Below are 18,339 nucleotides of genomic sequence, written 5' to 3'. Positions count from 1 at the left end.
ATCTTTATCAATCACAAGTTTAATGCAGGCATAATAAAAACACTGGCCTTTTTATTTTTTTGTAGGTAATTTATTACCTGTGGAAACCAAGATGCTTTAAAGCACAAAGCTGTAGTCTGCCATTCTTTTCCAAAAGCCCTTTAAAATAGGACTGCTTAAGCATGGATGATTGACTTCTTTAGCAAGAAATAGGTAAATTAATAATTTTTTTGCAGCTTGTTTCAAACAAAACTCAACTTCTAAACAGGAACATCTGGTTCAAACAACTTTTAACAGTTTTATTACAGTTTTCTGGACTGAACATAACTGAATAATAAAAAAAAAATCTAACAAAATAAAGTTAAACCAATTTTTGCTTCTTCATTGTCCTCCATCGGTCTTTCAGGTTTACGTTGGTCCTCTCGTTGAAGGCGTAATACGCTTTTATTTTGTTCCAATTCCCCTCGCCAAACTTCTTGACCCCTTGAATTAAGTTCTCCGTTTCGCTCTCAGTCCACCTCTGTAGCAATTGAAACAATAAAAGATGGTCAGGTTTGTACTGGTTTGAAAAGATTAAACCTTTTAAATGAAGAAGTATGCTTCTGCAGTGCAACTGGAATTAAGTTCTTTAAATGCTTAATCTGAGTATCACACCAAAATGACAACAAAATCAAGGATGTTCAGTTTACCTTTGAGCAAAAAATTGGCCTTGATCAAACTGATAAACATTACTTTACCGAAGGTTACAACGAGTGTATTAGATACTTGGCACTGTTCTAATTTAGCAGCATTTTATGCTGCCTATATAGATGTGAAAAATCTTGGTGGGAGGAAAAACAACTGCCAAAGAAAAAGGACCATGTTTTGGTAGTTAAAAGTGATCTGATTGAAAGAACTGTCACTTTTATTCAATCCAGTCAAGATGGATCATTACAACACTAAATAAAAACAAGTTTAAGTTTAAGTTCCAAACATGGTTAATCAGTTTAAAACTTGAGCAAAGTTAAAAATGTTTAGATTATTTTTCCAGGCCATTATGCCTAATCTTCAATTTCCTTTACTGAAGGCATCAAAAGAAACCTACTTCATATTTCCAGGCAGGTTCTTTTGAGAATCTGGGTGTAAGAAGGTGTGTGTGAGTGTGTGTGAAACTAGTAGAACTAAACTTAGAAAAGGTGAGTTAATCACTTTCAATACTTAAATTAACATAGCTTGGGAGACAGGATTTATTTCCCGTCTCATTGGTTTAAATAGCTTTTTTTGTATTAAATTTTGTTTAAACAATTAAATATGCAAAAGAAATGAAAAGTGGAAAAAATCTGTTAAAGGGGCAGTAACTTTTACACAACACTGAAAACCTGAGTTAGCAGCGATTCTTTTGAGTTGCCTGTTTTTTTAACGCATTGCTTACCCTTCTTTGTCCTGAATGTGAGATTGTGCTTTCATTTGATCTTGATCCTGTAGTAAAAAACATAAATAATGTTTATATTCTTAGATTTTCACAGTCAGATTAGCATTGACTAGATTCTGATAGCTGAGGAAGTATTACCTCTGTTCTTTATGGAGGGGAAAAAGGAATCCTCATCGATCCACGTCTCCTTTTCCTCCGTTATATTTTTGTGGCCTTCTCTCCTGAAAAGACGAAGAAGCTTTTTAGAAATTGGGTTTTTCTCTTACTGGCAAAGCAAAAACTTCCAATAATAAAAACATGCACGATTAAGCGACGACATGGCTGAAGACATTGATTAATGCATAACAGTTTATGATATGTCAATTCTTAACATATAAATACCAAAAAAAGTAAATATGGTCATTTTACACTTTCAGATAAGGACGAAGACACCTTTATGTTGTCTTCATCATAAAGGTGAAGACAACACCTTTATGTTGTCATCTGTAAGTTTTTAGATTATCTCTGCCTTACTAACCAAAGTGGTATGACGGGAATCTTGCTTTGAGCATCTTTGTGAGGAGTGGAGCTCTTCTGAGGGACGGGGCGAGGAGAAGACACGTCAGGCGACATGTCCAACGAAGAATCTGACTGACAAACATGCTCTCCACTGCTCGGGTCACTGGGTAAAAATGAAGTAAAGGTTTGACCTGAGTCAACTCAGATTTTACACTACATCAAAAATATGTAGAACACGATTCCTCTCACCAGTTTTTAGAACTCTTGGATATCCATTTCAGCGGTCGCTTCTTTGGAGTTTTGGAGACGTTTGTGTGCGCCTGTTCCTTGTCCATGCTTTCTGACGCTTCACTGGATCTGTTGGCTTTTCTGTCATGGAAGTAAATCAATGTTTTTAGCATAGCGAGAGTGAAAATATTCATCTATTTGACGGATAACAGCAGCCAGACAATGAGAAGGTTAAACTCATTCAGTGATTTACTACTAAACTAACTTTGGTTTCTTATTGGAAATTGTAGAGGGTGACAGTTGGCTCCAGTCTTCCCCGTAATTGTTCAGACCATACATTTTTCAGTACAGTGCAATAAAACTTTTGACTTTATTTCATTTAATGATTTTCCAGAAAACCCAATTATAGGATTTCACAATATATAAGCTATGATCATCAAAAATGATCAAAAATAAGCAATTTCATTGTGTGTGTAATAAATCTACAATACACATGATTTTCAATTCTGTATTCGAATGACTGAAATATAAAAACTTTTCAGTGGTATTTTCATTTTCTCAGATGCCACTCCAGATGTTGTTATTCTGAATAGTACTGCAAACTGAAAAAAGACTCTTTGTGACTCCCTGAATCCAGGTCAGTGTGAAGTGACACAACACTTGGACTTACTTGCTGGCTGATTCATTCGGCTGCTCCAGTTCGTTTTTCCCACTCTGAAGGGATTCCCCTTCACTGTCTGATGAGCATTCAACCAAACTAGTTGAAGCTCTGAAAAACAAATATTTTTTTGTTTTTTTAACCCATATACTCAGTCAAACAGTTCTTAAAGAAAGAGCAGAAAGCAGACGTGTTGGGATAAAATGTAAAAGCAGCAACTAAAAGAGGAAGATGGAGGTGAACTAACCTGCTCGCTGTATTGCTGCCCCTCCTGGGAAGTTTTCTTTTGGGCCTCGAATGTTTTCTGTCTGAATCTGAGCACTGCAGGCCGTTCAGCTCTTTATTTGATGCAGACGGCATCTGTGGAGACTCTGTTGTCCTCGTCTCGACGTCCAGCTCCTCGACAGTTGTTGTGCACTGTGAGCTCGTCTGGCTGTCCGGCTCGACCACAAACCGGGCCACCGTGTAGAGAGTCTTTGAGAGGGACCCTGCTGCTGCTTGGCGCTCTGCGTCTATCTGTGTCATCTCGTCAGCTGGGGAAGCTTCCATAGGGCTGACTGACTTTCTCTGAAACAGGGCTTCTTGCTCTGAGCTCTGAGTAGTGCGTTGAATAGAATCAGTGCATCTCTCCAGGCAGAGGCACACTCTTTTCTGAGATTCTTCCTCCACTTCTTGCTCCAAGTCAGAAAATGTTTTTTCTTCCAAGCACTGAGCCAGGGCTTTGTAGGCTACTTCGAGTCTGCTCTTCGAAATGAATGGATACCTTCTGAAAGGTGTGGGAGAGAAGAAAAAAAACCAAAACAAAACAAAAAAAAAACAACTACTGAGAAATTGTAAAACCACACAACAGGATCCCTAAAAATGTTCTGAAATCTAAGAATCTCAAATTTAGAAAACAGATAGTAACTAAGTATGGCAATGGCAAAACTCAGACATTACGGAAGAATGTGCAAACAGTTGGATGAAAAAATGGATGGATGGGTTGACAGTAGTAGAGACGGACAATAGAACAGATAGACAAAGGCAAATGAACGGACAGATGAATGCACAAATTCTAAAAAACACAAAAAAGTTGATTTTAGAAATCTAGATTTTGATCATGTTGACAATAAGATATGGAATAAAATGTATAGAAAATATAGATAACATCATATTCTAATTTCACACCTATCCGGTGTCTGGAAACATTTCCAGTCAAATTAAATTCCATATTGTTAAAGTCTTTAAAAGAGTGCAGTAACTCTACAAGATAAACACTTCATAAAAAATAAATCACAGAGGTCATTAGAAAGATTTTAGAACATAAAAACAGATGAAACTGGCCTTACCTTGATCTGACCTGAACATTTTTTACTTGGGGGCTGGATGACGGACTGTCTTCATCTTGCTCGTTGCTCCTCACTGCTCCATCATGTTGAACTTCAATTCGTGACTCAACAAGGCTCAATGCAGCCTGGTAAGCACATACATATTTATATTACCATCTTCAAAACAAAAAGTCCAAGAGGCAGTGTCTAAAACTCAATTGTCAGTGTGCAAACCTTGTGAAGAAAAGGGATTGCAAAAGGGCACAGCTTCTGGCAAAAACACAGCATCTCCTTCCTAAACTGTGGGAAGTTTATTTGGTCGATGACCTTGTGTGTTTTACTCTTCTGACAGATGAGACTCATGAATGTGGCCCTCTATGGAGAATCAGATGTTGACAAGCAAAAGATCAGTTGGAAACTGTTTACATTTGTAGCCAAGGAAAGTAACAATAGTCTGTTCACAAATAGTCAGGACATTCATGTTTTCTAGATGTTTTCTCTACAACCTCAAACATTTACTGAAAGAACTGAAAAGATGCTTGCGGATTTACTGCTTCCCTTCAATCACTGAACTAATATTTAGTTCCTCAACAACACCTTATGTCAAGAAATATTCCAACCCAGGGGAACTGAACGACAGTTCACAGTTCCTTTATTTGCATTGTTTGATTTTTGCCTCAGAAGCGGCAGAAACTCAATATAATCTACAATATTAGTTTAGAAGTTGCAGAATGGGAGCATGTTAAAGATTGATTAGGTGGACTTACCTTGTCATTCCCTGGACAGGGAAAGTACAAAGAGAGTGCAGCTTTTGCCTTATCAAATACCTCATTCTTTATGAAAATCCCCAGGATCTAAAAAATGAAAAGAAATAATTTGCTCGATCAAAACGGCCTTTTCAGGATATCTCCATGTTTTAACTTTAGAGAAATGACCAGCACATTTCTTCAGCAACAATATGTAGCAGTATTTATCTACTACAATATGCAGAATTACTACTGCTGGTAAAATCTTAGGTTGGACGATTTGCTGGATTTATCAATTATATTGCTCTAGTCTCTGACTTTGCAAAGATAGATTTTTGGTGTCTTTGAGTTAAAAAAGTACAAAAGCTAAACGAGGGCAGTAACAAGTTTATATATATATATATATATAAAAAATTGAATAAATCACCTACCATCTCTTTAAGTAATGTGGATACGTAGTCAAAATCAGCTTGAGGAATTTGGAAATTTGCCTTCATACTTTCCAGCAAGTTTAGGGCTGATTCCAGCGGAGTTTTGGACTGATCGGGTTCAAACCACGAATCTGAGGGACAGAATTAAGAATAACTGCAAGGCTTGGTAACCATAACAGCAGGACTGACTGTGGGACAAATGGAATAAAATGAAAGACAAGATCAAGTAATATTTCAGGATTTAAAGCATTTTGCCAGTGCATTGACTAAACCAACATATGCAAAACTATGAGAATATCACAAATTGTTCTAAACATTTCACTTAAAATGAATGTAATTGTGTTAACAACATGGAGACATTAACTCACCAAGTTTTTCTCCTTCGTTTATGCGAGACAGGAACTGCAACAATCTGATCTTCAAGGGCATGTCATCAACAGGTTCAATGGGACGTTCAAGGACAGCTAAGGAGACCAGAAATTATACACTCCGTAATCCACATCTATAATCCTTCCCTTACTCTTCAAGATTTGTTCTATTAATTTTAGGTTCATTTGATGCAAATTGGGAAGCGGTTTTATATTATTATCACATATGGGATAAAGCTCAAACTTTGGCTAAATGGTAACGTATTAAGTGTAATTTAATGCATGTTTCAGTGCTGAAATAAACCGGTTAAAGTTGGTTCAACACCTTGTGCGGCAGGGATTATTATTTGGGAATCTACAAACACGAGGAAGCGCGCTGAAAAGACCAAAAAACAAAAGTCTGCAGTTGCAGGAGACCAGTTAAAAGCAATGCAAAATAAAACAAGCATTTCACATATATTTTTCAGTAGTTCCATGTCCCTCTTCTTCCTAGGTGCTTGCTGAATTCAGAATATAAATCCAGTAGGTTTATATTTCAGTCTGCAAAGCTAGAGAATGTGAAACTGTCCTACAGAAGTAAGCGCAAACATAATAAACATTTGGTATATAAACAACCAGTTGTTTACGTGCCATTAACATTTGTTAATAAACAACCAGTTGTTAAACTTTGTTGAACTTACTACAGGCAGACATGATAAGCTAGGCAAGTTTAAGCTAGTTTAGAATAGAGAATGCTTACCGTCCAGCACGTCTCTAATAGCACAAAAATCCGCATACTGTTGGTTCTTGAACAACTCTACCGTCAGAGAAAAGTAATATTCCACCAGCCAGCGGTTAACAACCTTCTCCACTTCTACTTGATCGATGTTTACGCTTCCTTTGGCTGCCATGTTCGCGCCTCACTCTTCTCCTTTCGGTTTAATGGTGGTTGGTAAAGTGATCTCCGGCGCTATACCGCCTCCTCTGAGCATTATGTGAACTGCTGCGAACAACCAAGCCCCCTGTTTTTGACACGCCCTCGACACGGAAGGGCGCTGAATGGATTATTTTATTAATTACATTTCACCTACAGCTGTTAAAATTGTGTGTGTGTGTATATATATATAAAGTATAAACTACGGTACTTGACACACATAGTACGGTAAGTGCTTTGAATTTTTTGTTTAGAAATAAACCAGTGAGTGTGGTAACTAAGGGATGCACGACATATCTGCATCAGCAAATGTCATTTTTACTTATCGATCCAATGAGTAAAACCGAGCTTACATCATTGTTTATTTCCATCTTCTTGCCGCTTTTGTGTTTCAGAAGGGAGAGGAAGTTGACCATGTGGTATTTGTTCATCAGTGATAATGATGCAGCAAAGAATTATGGGGTATTAACCAAAGCAGAGAAGTAATGTAGTTGAATATGTTCAATACTAAATATGTGCAATACTGATAAATATTTTATTGGTCTTGGCAACAGTACTATCGGCCCAATTTTTATATCTGTGCATCCCCCATAAGCAATTACTTTTCTTTTTTTTAAAAAAGCAGTCAGTTCAGAGCACAAGTTAATTTATTCAAGTTTATTATGGAAAAAATGACATTTAGGATGACAAAAAATGTACACAATTTAAATAAAAATAAAACTCAACATTCAGTTTATATTGTTAATAATTACCTTTATACTTTGTTTATAAAGCTGAAGGACTTTTGTTCTTGAAGACATATTCCCTCTAACCAGAAAACCCAATCTCCCATAACGGTTTATGGTGGAATTATAAATATGTATTAAAACATCCATCCCACTACTGTACATGACAACAAGTCTCTGCACTAAAAAAAATCAGTTTCAACTTTAACCTGCGTCCTTGGAGAGCATAGGTACAGATGGGTTTGGACTATGTCCAACCACCCTCCACAGTCAAGTAACACACAAAGATTCCATTTAAAATTAAATCATACAGAATTATCTGAGCATGAAAACTCTGCCATATGTCAATATGTTAACTCTTGATTTGCTGATAGCCGTGACTGGCTTCTACTGTTTCTAACACTTTGTGTCGATTAGTGACACAGTACCTTTTAGCTTCTGAATGTCCTTTAGCAACAATTGTTGCTTGATTAGCATTCTTATTTGTGCACCCATCAAATAATACAGCATATTTCCTGATTTTTGTCAAATCTCTACCAATCTACGCTTCTTTTTGCCTTATTAATTTTCACTAAGCATGCTGTTTGAACAGTTCTGATTATAAACAAGTAGTATCGCAATATTATGCTGTGATCGTCCTAAAGAGCAGCTAAATTAGCAGAGAAACAAGAGGCCAGCATTAGGAAAGTCCCCTGATGTCACTGTGTGCTCAGTGTTCTGTCCCCTGCTCCTAACGTAGGTAGCTTTTACATTCTTATGATAGCGTTTTCCTAAAAAACAAAACATCAAAAAAATAAGATCATTATGTCCTCGGAGGCTTTAATATGTAAACAGGTGAGATTTTTCTTTCCTGACCACCACAGATGAGAACAGACAGCAGTATATAATAACAACAACTAAAGATATGAGACTTAAAAGATTTAATTTGACAATACTTGAGCACTACCAGCTTTTTAGACAATATTTAACTATCAATTCAGGAAGCATTGACCTCAAGTGCATACCGGCTGATCATTCCTGCCACAGGCTAATGTGAAGGTGGGCATCTTCATAAACATGATAAATCATTTTAACAGCTTTAGTGCTCTGATACACTTCTGCTCTGCTGATATTGCAGGGGTTTAAATTTGTAGAGTGAAAAAAAAAAAAAAATAATAAAAAAAAAGGCATTGAAAGAATCTGTTGAGCTCCTCAAGTTATGGTTCACCATTAAAAATTGTGTAACGAAATAAAAAAAAAAAGCTTGGTTTTGTCACCCAATAATGTTGTGCCAGTTTTTAAAAAGAACTGTTTAACAAAAAAAAGCACCACACAGTTGCCAAGCAGCATGCAAAGCAGCCATGTCTCAGACTTGGCTCGGTCTTGAACAGCTTGAGTGGTTGTTTTCAGTGTTTGAATGCAATGTAATCTCATTATCATAAATTTCTTGTATAAATTCTACCAGACAGAAACGTCTCCGCAAGTTCATAGCACAAAGAAAAAGAAAAATACACAAAAAGGAAAACAATTCAGACTCGGTAACATTCAATCCAGGGCCTGAATTATTTTGTAATGAAAATACAGAGGCATATCAGTGATCTGACCATTTGTTTCAGAAACGCTCCAGAGACGCTAAGCAGCATGTAGGTAGGGATGAATGGCAAATCTATAGACATGGAAAATGACTTTCTAATCCAAACGTGGACTCAGACCAGCAGTAGTCATCTCCTGTGAGTCGTCACGTTTAGCTGGAGAGGAGTGGTCATGGTTATAAGGCGTCAGCAGTCACTCAAAAATGGAATATTTTTAGAGGCTCCCGTAAGCCCAAAAAAAAAAAAACCAGAAAAAATTCAGCTCCGAGAAAAACTACAAGACAAAGAGGACGACTTGCCATTTGGTCCTCTTGACTAAAAATAAGGCTCGAGTTCACCATTTCTTTAAAAGGCAGCCATTTCCAGGCTGACTGGTTTGTTGTACATGCATGTTGGAGCACACAGTTCAATCACTGCTGTTCGTTGTGCTCTGCACACCAGGCTGTTTTAAACAATGTAGTGCATTTACTGGACTGTGATTCCCATGTCTGGCTCCAGATGAGTACTGAGCATTTCTCCCCTTGAGATCCTTTTGCCTTCTTCCAGAGAAAATAAAACATACTCTGTTCTCATCCCTTATGACGAAGATGCTCGCTATAAATCACATATTTGCAGCTCCAACATTACTTTTCATTGTGAGGATTAAAAATCTCGAGTTCTGTTCGTGCTTTTCCAAAATCCACATAAACAAATCAAAAAGGACCAACAGCCCGATTATTAGGAACACAAGTGCAGAGCAACACAAATAGTGTTGGGTGTTTAACAGCCGGTGGGAGTCAAGAGTTGTGACGCTCCAGGGTCCTGCTGTAGCAGCCTGTGTGTCACCCCCTCCATTGGTGCGCTCTCTGGATGAAATCCATCTTAGCACCTGCAAGGCGGGCTAACAAGAAATCCAGCTTTAGACAGCTAACGTATGATGAGCTCCATCACTGCCCAGGTTGTCAGACGGAGAACTCGGAGCCACCGCGGCGGCCCTGGGTCACCACCAACAGACGGCGCAGACGCAGGCCTGTGAATGGGTTGCACCACAGAAGGGACGGCGGACCCCCGAAAACAGATTTCATTCCGTCCCATCTCATGTGACGCTCCCATGTTGGTTTCTCGTTTTTAAGACGTTCAATCTCCTAGAAGACATTGAAATCAGTTCAGAAAGTCTCAAATTGTGTGACTTTTGAAAAAATGATCTCAAGTGAATTTCTAATATTTCTGTTCCCCTAACAAAACCTCAGTAGCATAACGGAAACCTGACCTACTTATCTTTTACCCATCTAGATGTTCAGTTCATTTATTTGTACTTGTTTACCTGTATCTAGAACTGAATACTAAGTACAACCTGAAATCAGTCATTCTGACTTGAGAACATAAAAACAAAGCTTGTTTTGTATGTGTGTGCACTGGTTTAGCATATATGCTACTCTAACGTTTTACACCAAACAGCTACTATAAAGCAGCTTTATTTATTGTTGTAGATCACAAATTTTACAAATAGACTTATATAAGGCAAGTGCAGTATATTCAATTAAAGTTTCATCCAGACTTCTTATCAGTCTGTCTAATTATGCATATGTGCATAATATACGAATAGTTTGGTCGACCTTCCAGCTTTACGCCTACCCAGCTTGGAAATCACAGATCTAAACCATGAGCAACAAAAGGTGACGGAGTTTGCATGAATACTGACCGTCTCATCATTGCAGATGGAGTGAATCTGTGTGCCGAACATCACAGCTGTAAAAGTGAGGAAGAGGATGGCTTCAAGACAGAGGAAGATCAGCAACAAGACCGACACCCCCGGTGAGAAGTCACTGCACTCTGAACAGGACAAAAATAAAGAACAAATTGGAGGTTTGTACAGTTTAGAGGAGCGACTAAAATGAGTTTCAAATGAGCATTTTTGCTATGCTCAAAGCAGGCTGTATAAATCTGAATAGCAAGAAGACACAATCCTGAGGTTCCATCTCATAAAGCAGCGGGAGTTAGTAATCTACTGACAGATGTAGGAAAACTCATGCAGCAATCTTGTCGGTTGCAGAGACTGTTTACAAAGCATAAAAAAAAGCATTTTCTTCATAGCTAAGAGAAGCAGTATAATTTGAATGAATACTAAAAAAAGATCTGATTCATTCCTGCAGACCACAGTGAAGCATAAAGAGCAATAACAAATGAATTAGGATTGTGAGAAACAATTCTGGTGATTTCTGAGCAGAAGCTGGAGGAATACCTTTATTTCCTCTGATCTCTGCTTGTGTATTTTAAGATGCAATTCTAAATTCCCTTCACATTTTGAAACGTCTATTAATGCAAACTTATCTTATGAGTACTTACCGTTCCACTGCACCTTAATACATGTGAAGAAATGCATCCCACTGAGGCCCAGAGCATGGGCAGAAATCAAGGCTATGTACATCTGTGGAGCAAAAACAGTGGAAAAAGAAAGAGAAACAGGAAACTTCTACATAAAAAAAAATAAGACAAAAAGTTCCTGTTTTATAGCTTCATTTTCTTTCAATGAAAGTGTGAATGGCAGGGGGAGCTGCAACGCCCAGTCCCATATGGCAGCTTTCTTTTTCTGTCTTCAGAATAATCCAGTCAGCGTTGGAAGCCATAAAAAGTGCTGATCTTATCAAGGGAGTCCCAGATGGCAGCGAGTGCACATTTAATGTAGGCCTGCTCCTGCTCTGCACTACATCACAGAGCTCTGAACTTCAGCTGATGAAAGTGACAAAATAAGTATAGCATCATAAATGTTAGAAGCTCAGACAATTTCAAACAACCTACGGTAATCATATTTAGAAATTAAGAAACAAAACAAGTGACATGCACACTTTACTACAGCAATGATTACATTTCGAAAGAGCTGGCGATCTGTGCCACACCATCTTGCAAGATTCATCACTTCCTTCCTTAACGTCTGTATACTTACAGTAAAAAGAACGAAGAATCTCTGATTCTTTTCTCCCACGCAGTTATTGACCCAGGGACAGTGATGATCCATCTTCCGGATGCATCGTTTACAAATGCTGCAGGGAGGAGACACAAGTTAGTTTGTGAAAACAGGAATATATTCAAAAAAACAGCTTTAATAAATATCTGTATTGTTGAGTTGTCTTCTGTTTAGCTGGGTTAAACAATTTTAATTTCAACATACGAAAAGTTTGTATGTGTGAGTAGCACTAGTTCAGAGACTAACTGATGCAGCTGAAGGCTTGTTTTAAGTTTGCTGTCTTTAAAAAAACTGTTGACTACACTGGAAATTGGCTGCAGTTTGAGTGCTGTCAAAAATACAAGTGAGTGTTTTTTTTAAGCATTAATGCTTCAAAACATCCCATTGCTAGGCAGAAGAAAGGATAAACAGCTGTCAGTGTCACACTGACCTGCAGTGGTGTGCTCTTTCAGGTTTGATGCTGCAACACTTTGGACACTTGTAGATGACTTCTCCGGGCTTCAGCTGCAGGCTCTCCATGTACTCCTTGGTTGCATTGCCCTTAGGAACTGCACCCTAAAGGGTGGCAAAGGCAGCAAGACAACTGTCTTCAGTTGATGCATGATTTTATTAAATTACATTGTGATTTTATGTCTCCATTAAAACTGGTACAACTAAAAGAGAGCAACTCTAACTAGTATTAGCATCCGTTCGCTGGCTACCCATTTATCAAATCATATCCCTCTGACAGGTAAGCAGCTGAAAGTGTCTAAAGATTCCCAGCCCCTGGAGGTTTGAACTGCTTTATAACTTCAATTGTTAAATTTGAACTCTTTTTTACTCTAATAGTTCTCTTGTTTTTTATTCCTCTTTTTTAACTTTTTTTTTTTCTATTTTACTTCTAGGCTGTGCTTCCTGTCTGCAGTTATATTGTGCAGGACTTTATATTTATAAATAAATTTCAAACCAGTCTGGTTTATAGTTTTAAATGGATAATTGCTTAGTGGCATATTTTGTAGGAAGACAACCAGTACAGCTACCAGGGCGCTTCTGGTTTAATTGAGCAACATTAACTGGTCTGTCATCAAAGTTTGAAAAGACCAATTATTTCCAGTAACAGAGTGGAAGTAAGATTTTGCAACATTTCGGAGGAAATATTCAGTTTGCAGGGGAATTTAAGTTCTGCTAAATACAAAACGTAGAAAATAAAAAAGCACCATCAGTAGTGAAATTAATGTACTTCTATTAAATTAACTGTCTGGCTGGAAAATGTTAAAAACTCATATGGAAATGAAGTGAAAACTCCTCGTTTTTCAGTCAGGTGAAAATGTGAACTCTGATGTTGAATTACATTAAAGCGCTGATACTTAGTCTTGGTTAAAGGAGCTACTCTCCAGAGTCTCTGCACAGAACATCCCACAGCAAACGACTCCCAGCTCGGTGTCCCACATTATATCAGCAAGTGACTGGCTCTGTACCGGGGCTGTAACTTTCTTTTCTTTCTTTCTTTACTTCCCTTTGCATCGAAGTGTTTAATACATCTAATATCTTCCCATTGTACTGAGTGTGACAGTCCTTACTGGGTCAGTCAACATGGTGCGCAGGTGTGACGCCAACGCGAGCACAGCCAGCGAGTTGAAGGTGGCCCCGTTCAGCAGAGAGTACCAGAAGTTCTTGGCAGGCAGAAGCATGACAAAGTTCACCACAAACTCTGCGTACAGGACCAGAAACCAGGTCATGGCGGCGCACACCATGCCGCAGCTGTCCTGAATGAACCAGACCGTGCGGTTCCCTGCCGAGTGTCCTGCGTTAGGACCTCCGACCATCACCCCGGCTCCCAGGCTGCCCGCCTCTACGTCTGCGCCGGCGGCCAGCAGCGGGTGGTGCTGCTCCATGTCTCGTAGTCGGTGGTTTGAAGACTGCATCGTGCCCTGTAGAAGAAACTAAAACTGACTATAGTCTTGTGGCTTCATTTTGACAAACTACTAACATAAAGAACGTAATTAACACAGAGATAAAACTACTTAAGTGAAAGTCATCTTTAGAAATGGATTCTGTCTGCTGTCATTTTATGCTACACCTTTTAGGAAATGCTTAAAATATGGTAACTGATTCTCAGTTTGGCTTGCAGCTCCCACTGTCAGAAGCATGAGTCACCAAAGCTTTTAAATTTTGTTTTCAAGCCAAGGTCGGCGGGTAACATTCAGAAGAAACAGGAAGACAAAGTCCACAGCTTCAAGATCAATCAATGGCTACCCATGAGTCTTTGGAAAACTGATCCAAAGGCTGCAGTTTATATGGGCTAATAATAATCTGCTGCTGTTGCCAGGCCTGATTGTTATTGACCCACAGAACTGAATAAAACAGAGTTTCAGGTTTTTCTAGAGTAAAAGAGGAAACCTGAAATGCAATTTACTTGGAGGTAATTTCTAAAAGCATCCACCTGTCTGTACCAAAACATCATCGGAACTCAAATTGTAACAAAATAGGGGAAAAAAACCCAACATTCTCAATTTCTACAAAAAACCCCCCCAATATTTAATGTTCCTTTAAAAGATTAATGACTCTCGCAATGCTTCAGCAACAATCAAGATGGATCAATCGAGGTTGTAAATATTTTATCCACACAATCATGTACCACAACTGGAGAGGATGAAGACCAAATAAGGACTGTTTTAATATTAGAAATAATTAAATAAATCCCAAAATTCAGAACAGATTGGCACGTCTTTCTCCTTACTAACATTCAAAACACACAGCTGCTGCTGCAACATACACTGACATTGATTCTTTTTTTTTTTTCCATTGTTTTAATTTCACTCTTTTATCAAAAATATGAGAACATGTCAGGGAAGCGGTAAAGGGTTTGAAATCATAGTAGAACAGTCAATATTTTTAGACATGGCAATAAAACTAGGCTCAGGTTTTAAAAGTCTGACATCATCTTACACACAACCGATCTGCACAACTCAACTGCAGATGTCTGTATTTGTTGATGTTTTTAGGAACTGAACAGAGATATGAGCTACAAATTGTTTTGGAATCTGAGCAAAACCAGCATTTATGCGAACAACAACAGGGAAGAAATGTTTTATCATTCTCCAATAAAAAAAATTAATAATGAACTTAACCCATAAAAAGAGTTACGTCTTAAACTTAAAATTACCCAAATATAATGCGTAGTAGCAGAAAACAGGAGCAGTGGAAATAATCATTAAAACATTATAACTACTTTTTCTCAATTAACTCAATTAACTAACCACCAAATTTCAGGGGAAATGCAACATGCATGTAAATTTTGGCCTGCTATTTGTATTAGAGATAATGTAGACAACTGTCCAAAGATGTGGTAGAAAAAAACTAGTTTAAGTTGTAAACAACTTCTACTTTGGTGAACAGGAACATTCAGCTGCTCTGAAGCAAAATGTGACCCATTTCTCTAAAGTAAATGAAACATTTCCAGTGACATGGCTGGTGCAGAGCTGTCAACCCTTAGCTAGCAGTCTTGCAGATGTTTGTCTTCCTGGTCATCCACTCACTTCCACTGAAAATTGGAAAGCAAGACTCAAAGATTTTTGTCCTGCTTCCCTAACACCTGATTGTGGATGTTCTCTTAGTGAGACCAGTTTTACTGTTTTAAAACAACCTGTAATTTAGATCATTTATATATTTATATTATAACTTATATATTCCTATTGAATGAGGACCATTAAAAATAAGTGTTTAAGGATTTTTCTTTTCAGTTGTGTAACTAAACGTTGACTTCCCACCAGCATATATCAGCTTTTGCTCCAGGCTTGGTGTAAGAGCTGCAGACAAGTCTCTAGATGTTTGGAAAAAGGAAACGGAAAATAAAACGAGATTAGGTTTTTGCTTATAAATGAGTAATAGGAAAAAAACGGCCAGTCGACAAACTACAGTAAATTCCTTCTTACTGTCCACATGTGAATCAGAAGATACTTTTAGCAGTACAACAGTATTGATTTTCTTCAAGTGAAGTCAAGAAGGATCAATTAAAGTCCCCCCAAATGATTGTCCATCTGACTGGCCGGCCGAGTCTCAGGGAAAAATATTTGTCTCCCTCATATTTTCTTTACACACCCAGCAAACATCATCTGGCCAAGACCACCTTGCAAAATAGATCGCTGCTGTCAGCACATAACACATTTTCATTAAACATCAGCCCACATGGAAATCCACACCAAGAAAAAACAACAATTATAATTGTGATTTATTCTGTTTCTTCCTGTTAAAAGGGAGTTGTTTCTTTCCACTGTTGCCATTTTCTTGCCCAGGAGAAGCAGCTGGGCTTTGTTAAAGAATTGCATATCATCTGGGATCATAAAGAGATTTTTACTGCACTTTTATAGAACGAGAGTTGGACTGAAATGTCTGTAACAGAGCTGTCTTTAGGAATGGATCGTGCACTGGATTCGTTTGTCTTGGCCAGTCTCTTGAGATTACATTTGTTGTAAATTGATATTTTATAAATAAACTTAATGTAATCATATATTGATAGCTTAACTTAATCCAACTACATGCAGAATAAAAAATAAAAAAAAACACACCCTTGCTGAAGTCCAAGAAAAAATAAAAACATATTTTCCTGAGACTGTTGTCCAAGAAAAATTTTCTTTATTCTGATACAAACGGAGGCTGATTTTTTAGAGTCACATCAAGAAATCAAATATTAAAACACTGAAGATGCACCAACTAAATTAGCGAGTTTCCTGATTTTTCATTGACAATCAGTAATTCAAACAATGAAAAATCTGAGTAATTTCACAATTTCTTATCTTTAAACTCACATACAAATAGAATTTATCTTAATATAATATTCTTCTTAATTTTTGCCAAAATAGGATACTTGTACTACCATCAACTTAAAAACAATACTTCCTTCATGAAAACACCTGCAGCAACTTTTCTTCGTTATTGTATACCCTTAAGAAAAACTGGAAAGGTAAAAATTGGAATCAACAGGTGAGACCAAAGCCTGAATTTATTAAGAAAAACTTGACCTTTGAATAACCTTTTTTTTCTGACTATATCATGTATCTCCCCATGTTTTGTTTTTTTTTCTAGCCACACTTAGAGTAAGGAGTGCAAGTTCCCCACCTTTCAAATACAAAAAAAAGAGCTAATATATATTAGTTGGTTTTAAGGAATGTGAGAATGTCAATTTCAACATACCTGATATTACTGAGCTTTACAACAACATGCTGTAGTGTGCTCAGCACCATTAAGGAAGAAGCACATGTGCAGAGATGGGAGATTGGCTGAGACCTGAAAAGGACGGAGAATGGAAAACGTGTCATTGCGGAGCAAATGCCTTCAAAAAGTTGAAGATTTACTGTAAAAATACTAGTTGAAGCTCAACACCAACGTGCATCTGTCTGCATTTTTTTTTTTTACTAAATACTTCTAAATATGTCAGTAAATCTTAGAAAAAAGTACCGCAAATTAAATCATTATTAAACGTTGCACTGAAGAAGTCAGCTCAAGCTTTCATTTTAGATCAGCACTATTTACAGAAATCTGACTTCCACTCTGGATGTCAAGTAGGATTTGCCAACTCAGGAAACACGCCCATCATTTTTTGTAATAAGGTGACACTGCATTTGTTCATTTTTTTCCAAATAGTGTGCTCAGGTTTTACAGACCCTGTCGCTGCCAAAGGTTTGGTCTAATTCCCTCCTTATTTTTCATTGTTAGTCAAAATAACCTTTGTAATAATAAACCAAGAAGCCAGATAACCTGAGCTCCCTACTCACCACCTTCAGTTATATCATCTGATGTCGGTGTGGCAAAGGTATGAGCAATGTTCAATAAGTTACACGCAGAATTTGCATTTTCCCCTTCCTGTTAAAGTTAATAATAACTGAAAAGGCTCTCTCAGACGCGCTAAGCCCAGACGTCTCCATCTGCCCCAATATCCCTCATCACACCGAGCTGGCTGCTGGATCTCGCTGGCTAACTAGCCGCTGAAAGAAGCTAACAAACGATAGCATGCTAGCTTTGTATGCAAATACCTCAGCACTGTCAGCTGAATTACATACCTTTGCCGTCTTTACCTCATTCGCGAGGAACTCCTTATCAGTATATTTATATTTCCATTTATATTAAACCCACAGCCAACACGGTGGAGCATCGGCAGATTGAGCACATCGCTCAAACAACAGGCTGACAGTGACCAGTAACGACGAAGCTTCCGGGGCTTCGCTTCGGCTTTTCCCGCTGTCATTCGCAACTCTCCGGCGACAGATGCCTTTCCAAATAGCGCCACCCTGTGCAGAAGTGAAATACGAAAGTGCATTAATATCAAACGTCCACTGACAGGCGCTATTGGACAGATTTCGTAACATTTTTGCCAGACAACCAAAAAACAAAACGTCAAATATAAAATGCTGAACTGAACTAAAGACTAAATAACCGATCATATAAAATTATTTGTTTCTTCATATATGGTAATGTACATAAAATCAAAACTCAAAGACAAAAGATGTCTGGCACAAGATTATAGCTTTTTCCTGCTAATTTCATTTTAAGTCCCAGAAACAGAAAAAAAATTGATTTATTGA

At 37.8% G+C, this 18,339-nt stretch overlaps 2 protein-coding genes across 3 annotated transcripts; both read right to left on the bottom strand.

Moving 5' to 3' along the window:
• Positions 1–39: 39 nt before the first annotated feature.
• Positions 40–6,570, bottom strand: terfa (telomeric repeat binding factor a). Its single transcript, XM_044106001.1, has 13 exons — positions 6,366–6,570; positions 5,627–5,722; positions 5,259–5,389; positions 4,849–4,935; positions 4,316–4,456; positions 4,103–4,227; positions 3,022–3,540; positions 2,787–2,885; positions 2,138–2,257; positions 1,908–2,051; positions 1,529–1,611; positions 1,391–1,437; positions 40–499 (listed from the first exon to the last, which is right to left on the bottom strand). The coding sequence occupies exons 1-13, from the start codon at positions 6,514–6,516 to the stop codon at positions 341–343; spliced, it is 1,902 nt and encodes a 633-aa protein (XP_043961936.1). The 5' UTR covers positions 6,517–6,570; the 3' UTR covers positions 40–340.
• A 611-nt stretch (positions 6,571–7,181) lies between these two features.
• zdhhc7 (zinc finger DHHC-type palmitoyltransferase 7) lies at positions 7,182–18,075 on the bottom strand. Of its 2 annotated transcripts, none has more exons than XM_044141738.1 (8): positions 17,818–18,075; positions 16,952–17,044; positions 13,339–13,701; positions 12,210–12,334; positions 11,759–11,855; positions 11,161–11,242; positions 10,517–10,647; positions 7,182–9,959 (listed from the first exon to the last, which is right to left on the bottom strand). In XM_044141738.1, exons 3-8 carry the CDS (start codon positions 13,681–13,683, stop codon positions 9,777–9,779), a joined length of 963 nt encoding a protein of 320 aa, XP_043997673.1. In that variant the 5' UTR covers positions 13,684–13,701; positions 16,952–17,044; positions 17,818–18,075; the 3' UTR covers positions 7,182–9,776. The 2 variants fall into 2 exon arrangements, with proteins under 2 accessions (XP_043997673.1, XP_043997665.1); XM_044141730.1 differs by having other exon boundaries at positions 13,339–13,689; positions 17,818–18,069.
• Positions 18,076–18,339: the final 264 nt, after the last annotated feature.

Source organism: Gambusia affinis, linkage group LG02 (assembly GCF_019740435.1).
Source record: "Gambusia affinis linkage group LG02, SWU_Gaff_1.0, whole genome shotgun sequence".
In the NCBI taxonomy this organism is placed as follows: Eukaryota; Metazoa; Chordata; class Actinopteri; order Cyprinodontiformes; family Poeciliidae; genus Gambusia; species Gambusia affinis.
Note: the sequence above shows the minus strand (reverse complement) of the source record. Positions and strands in the feature narration are given on the sequence as shown.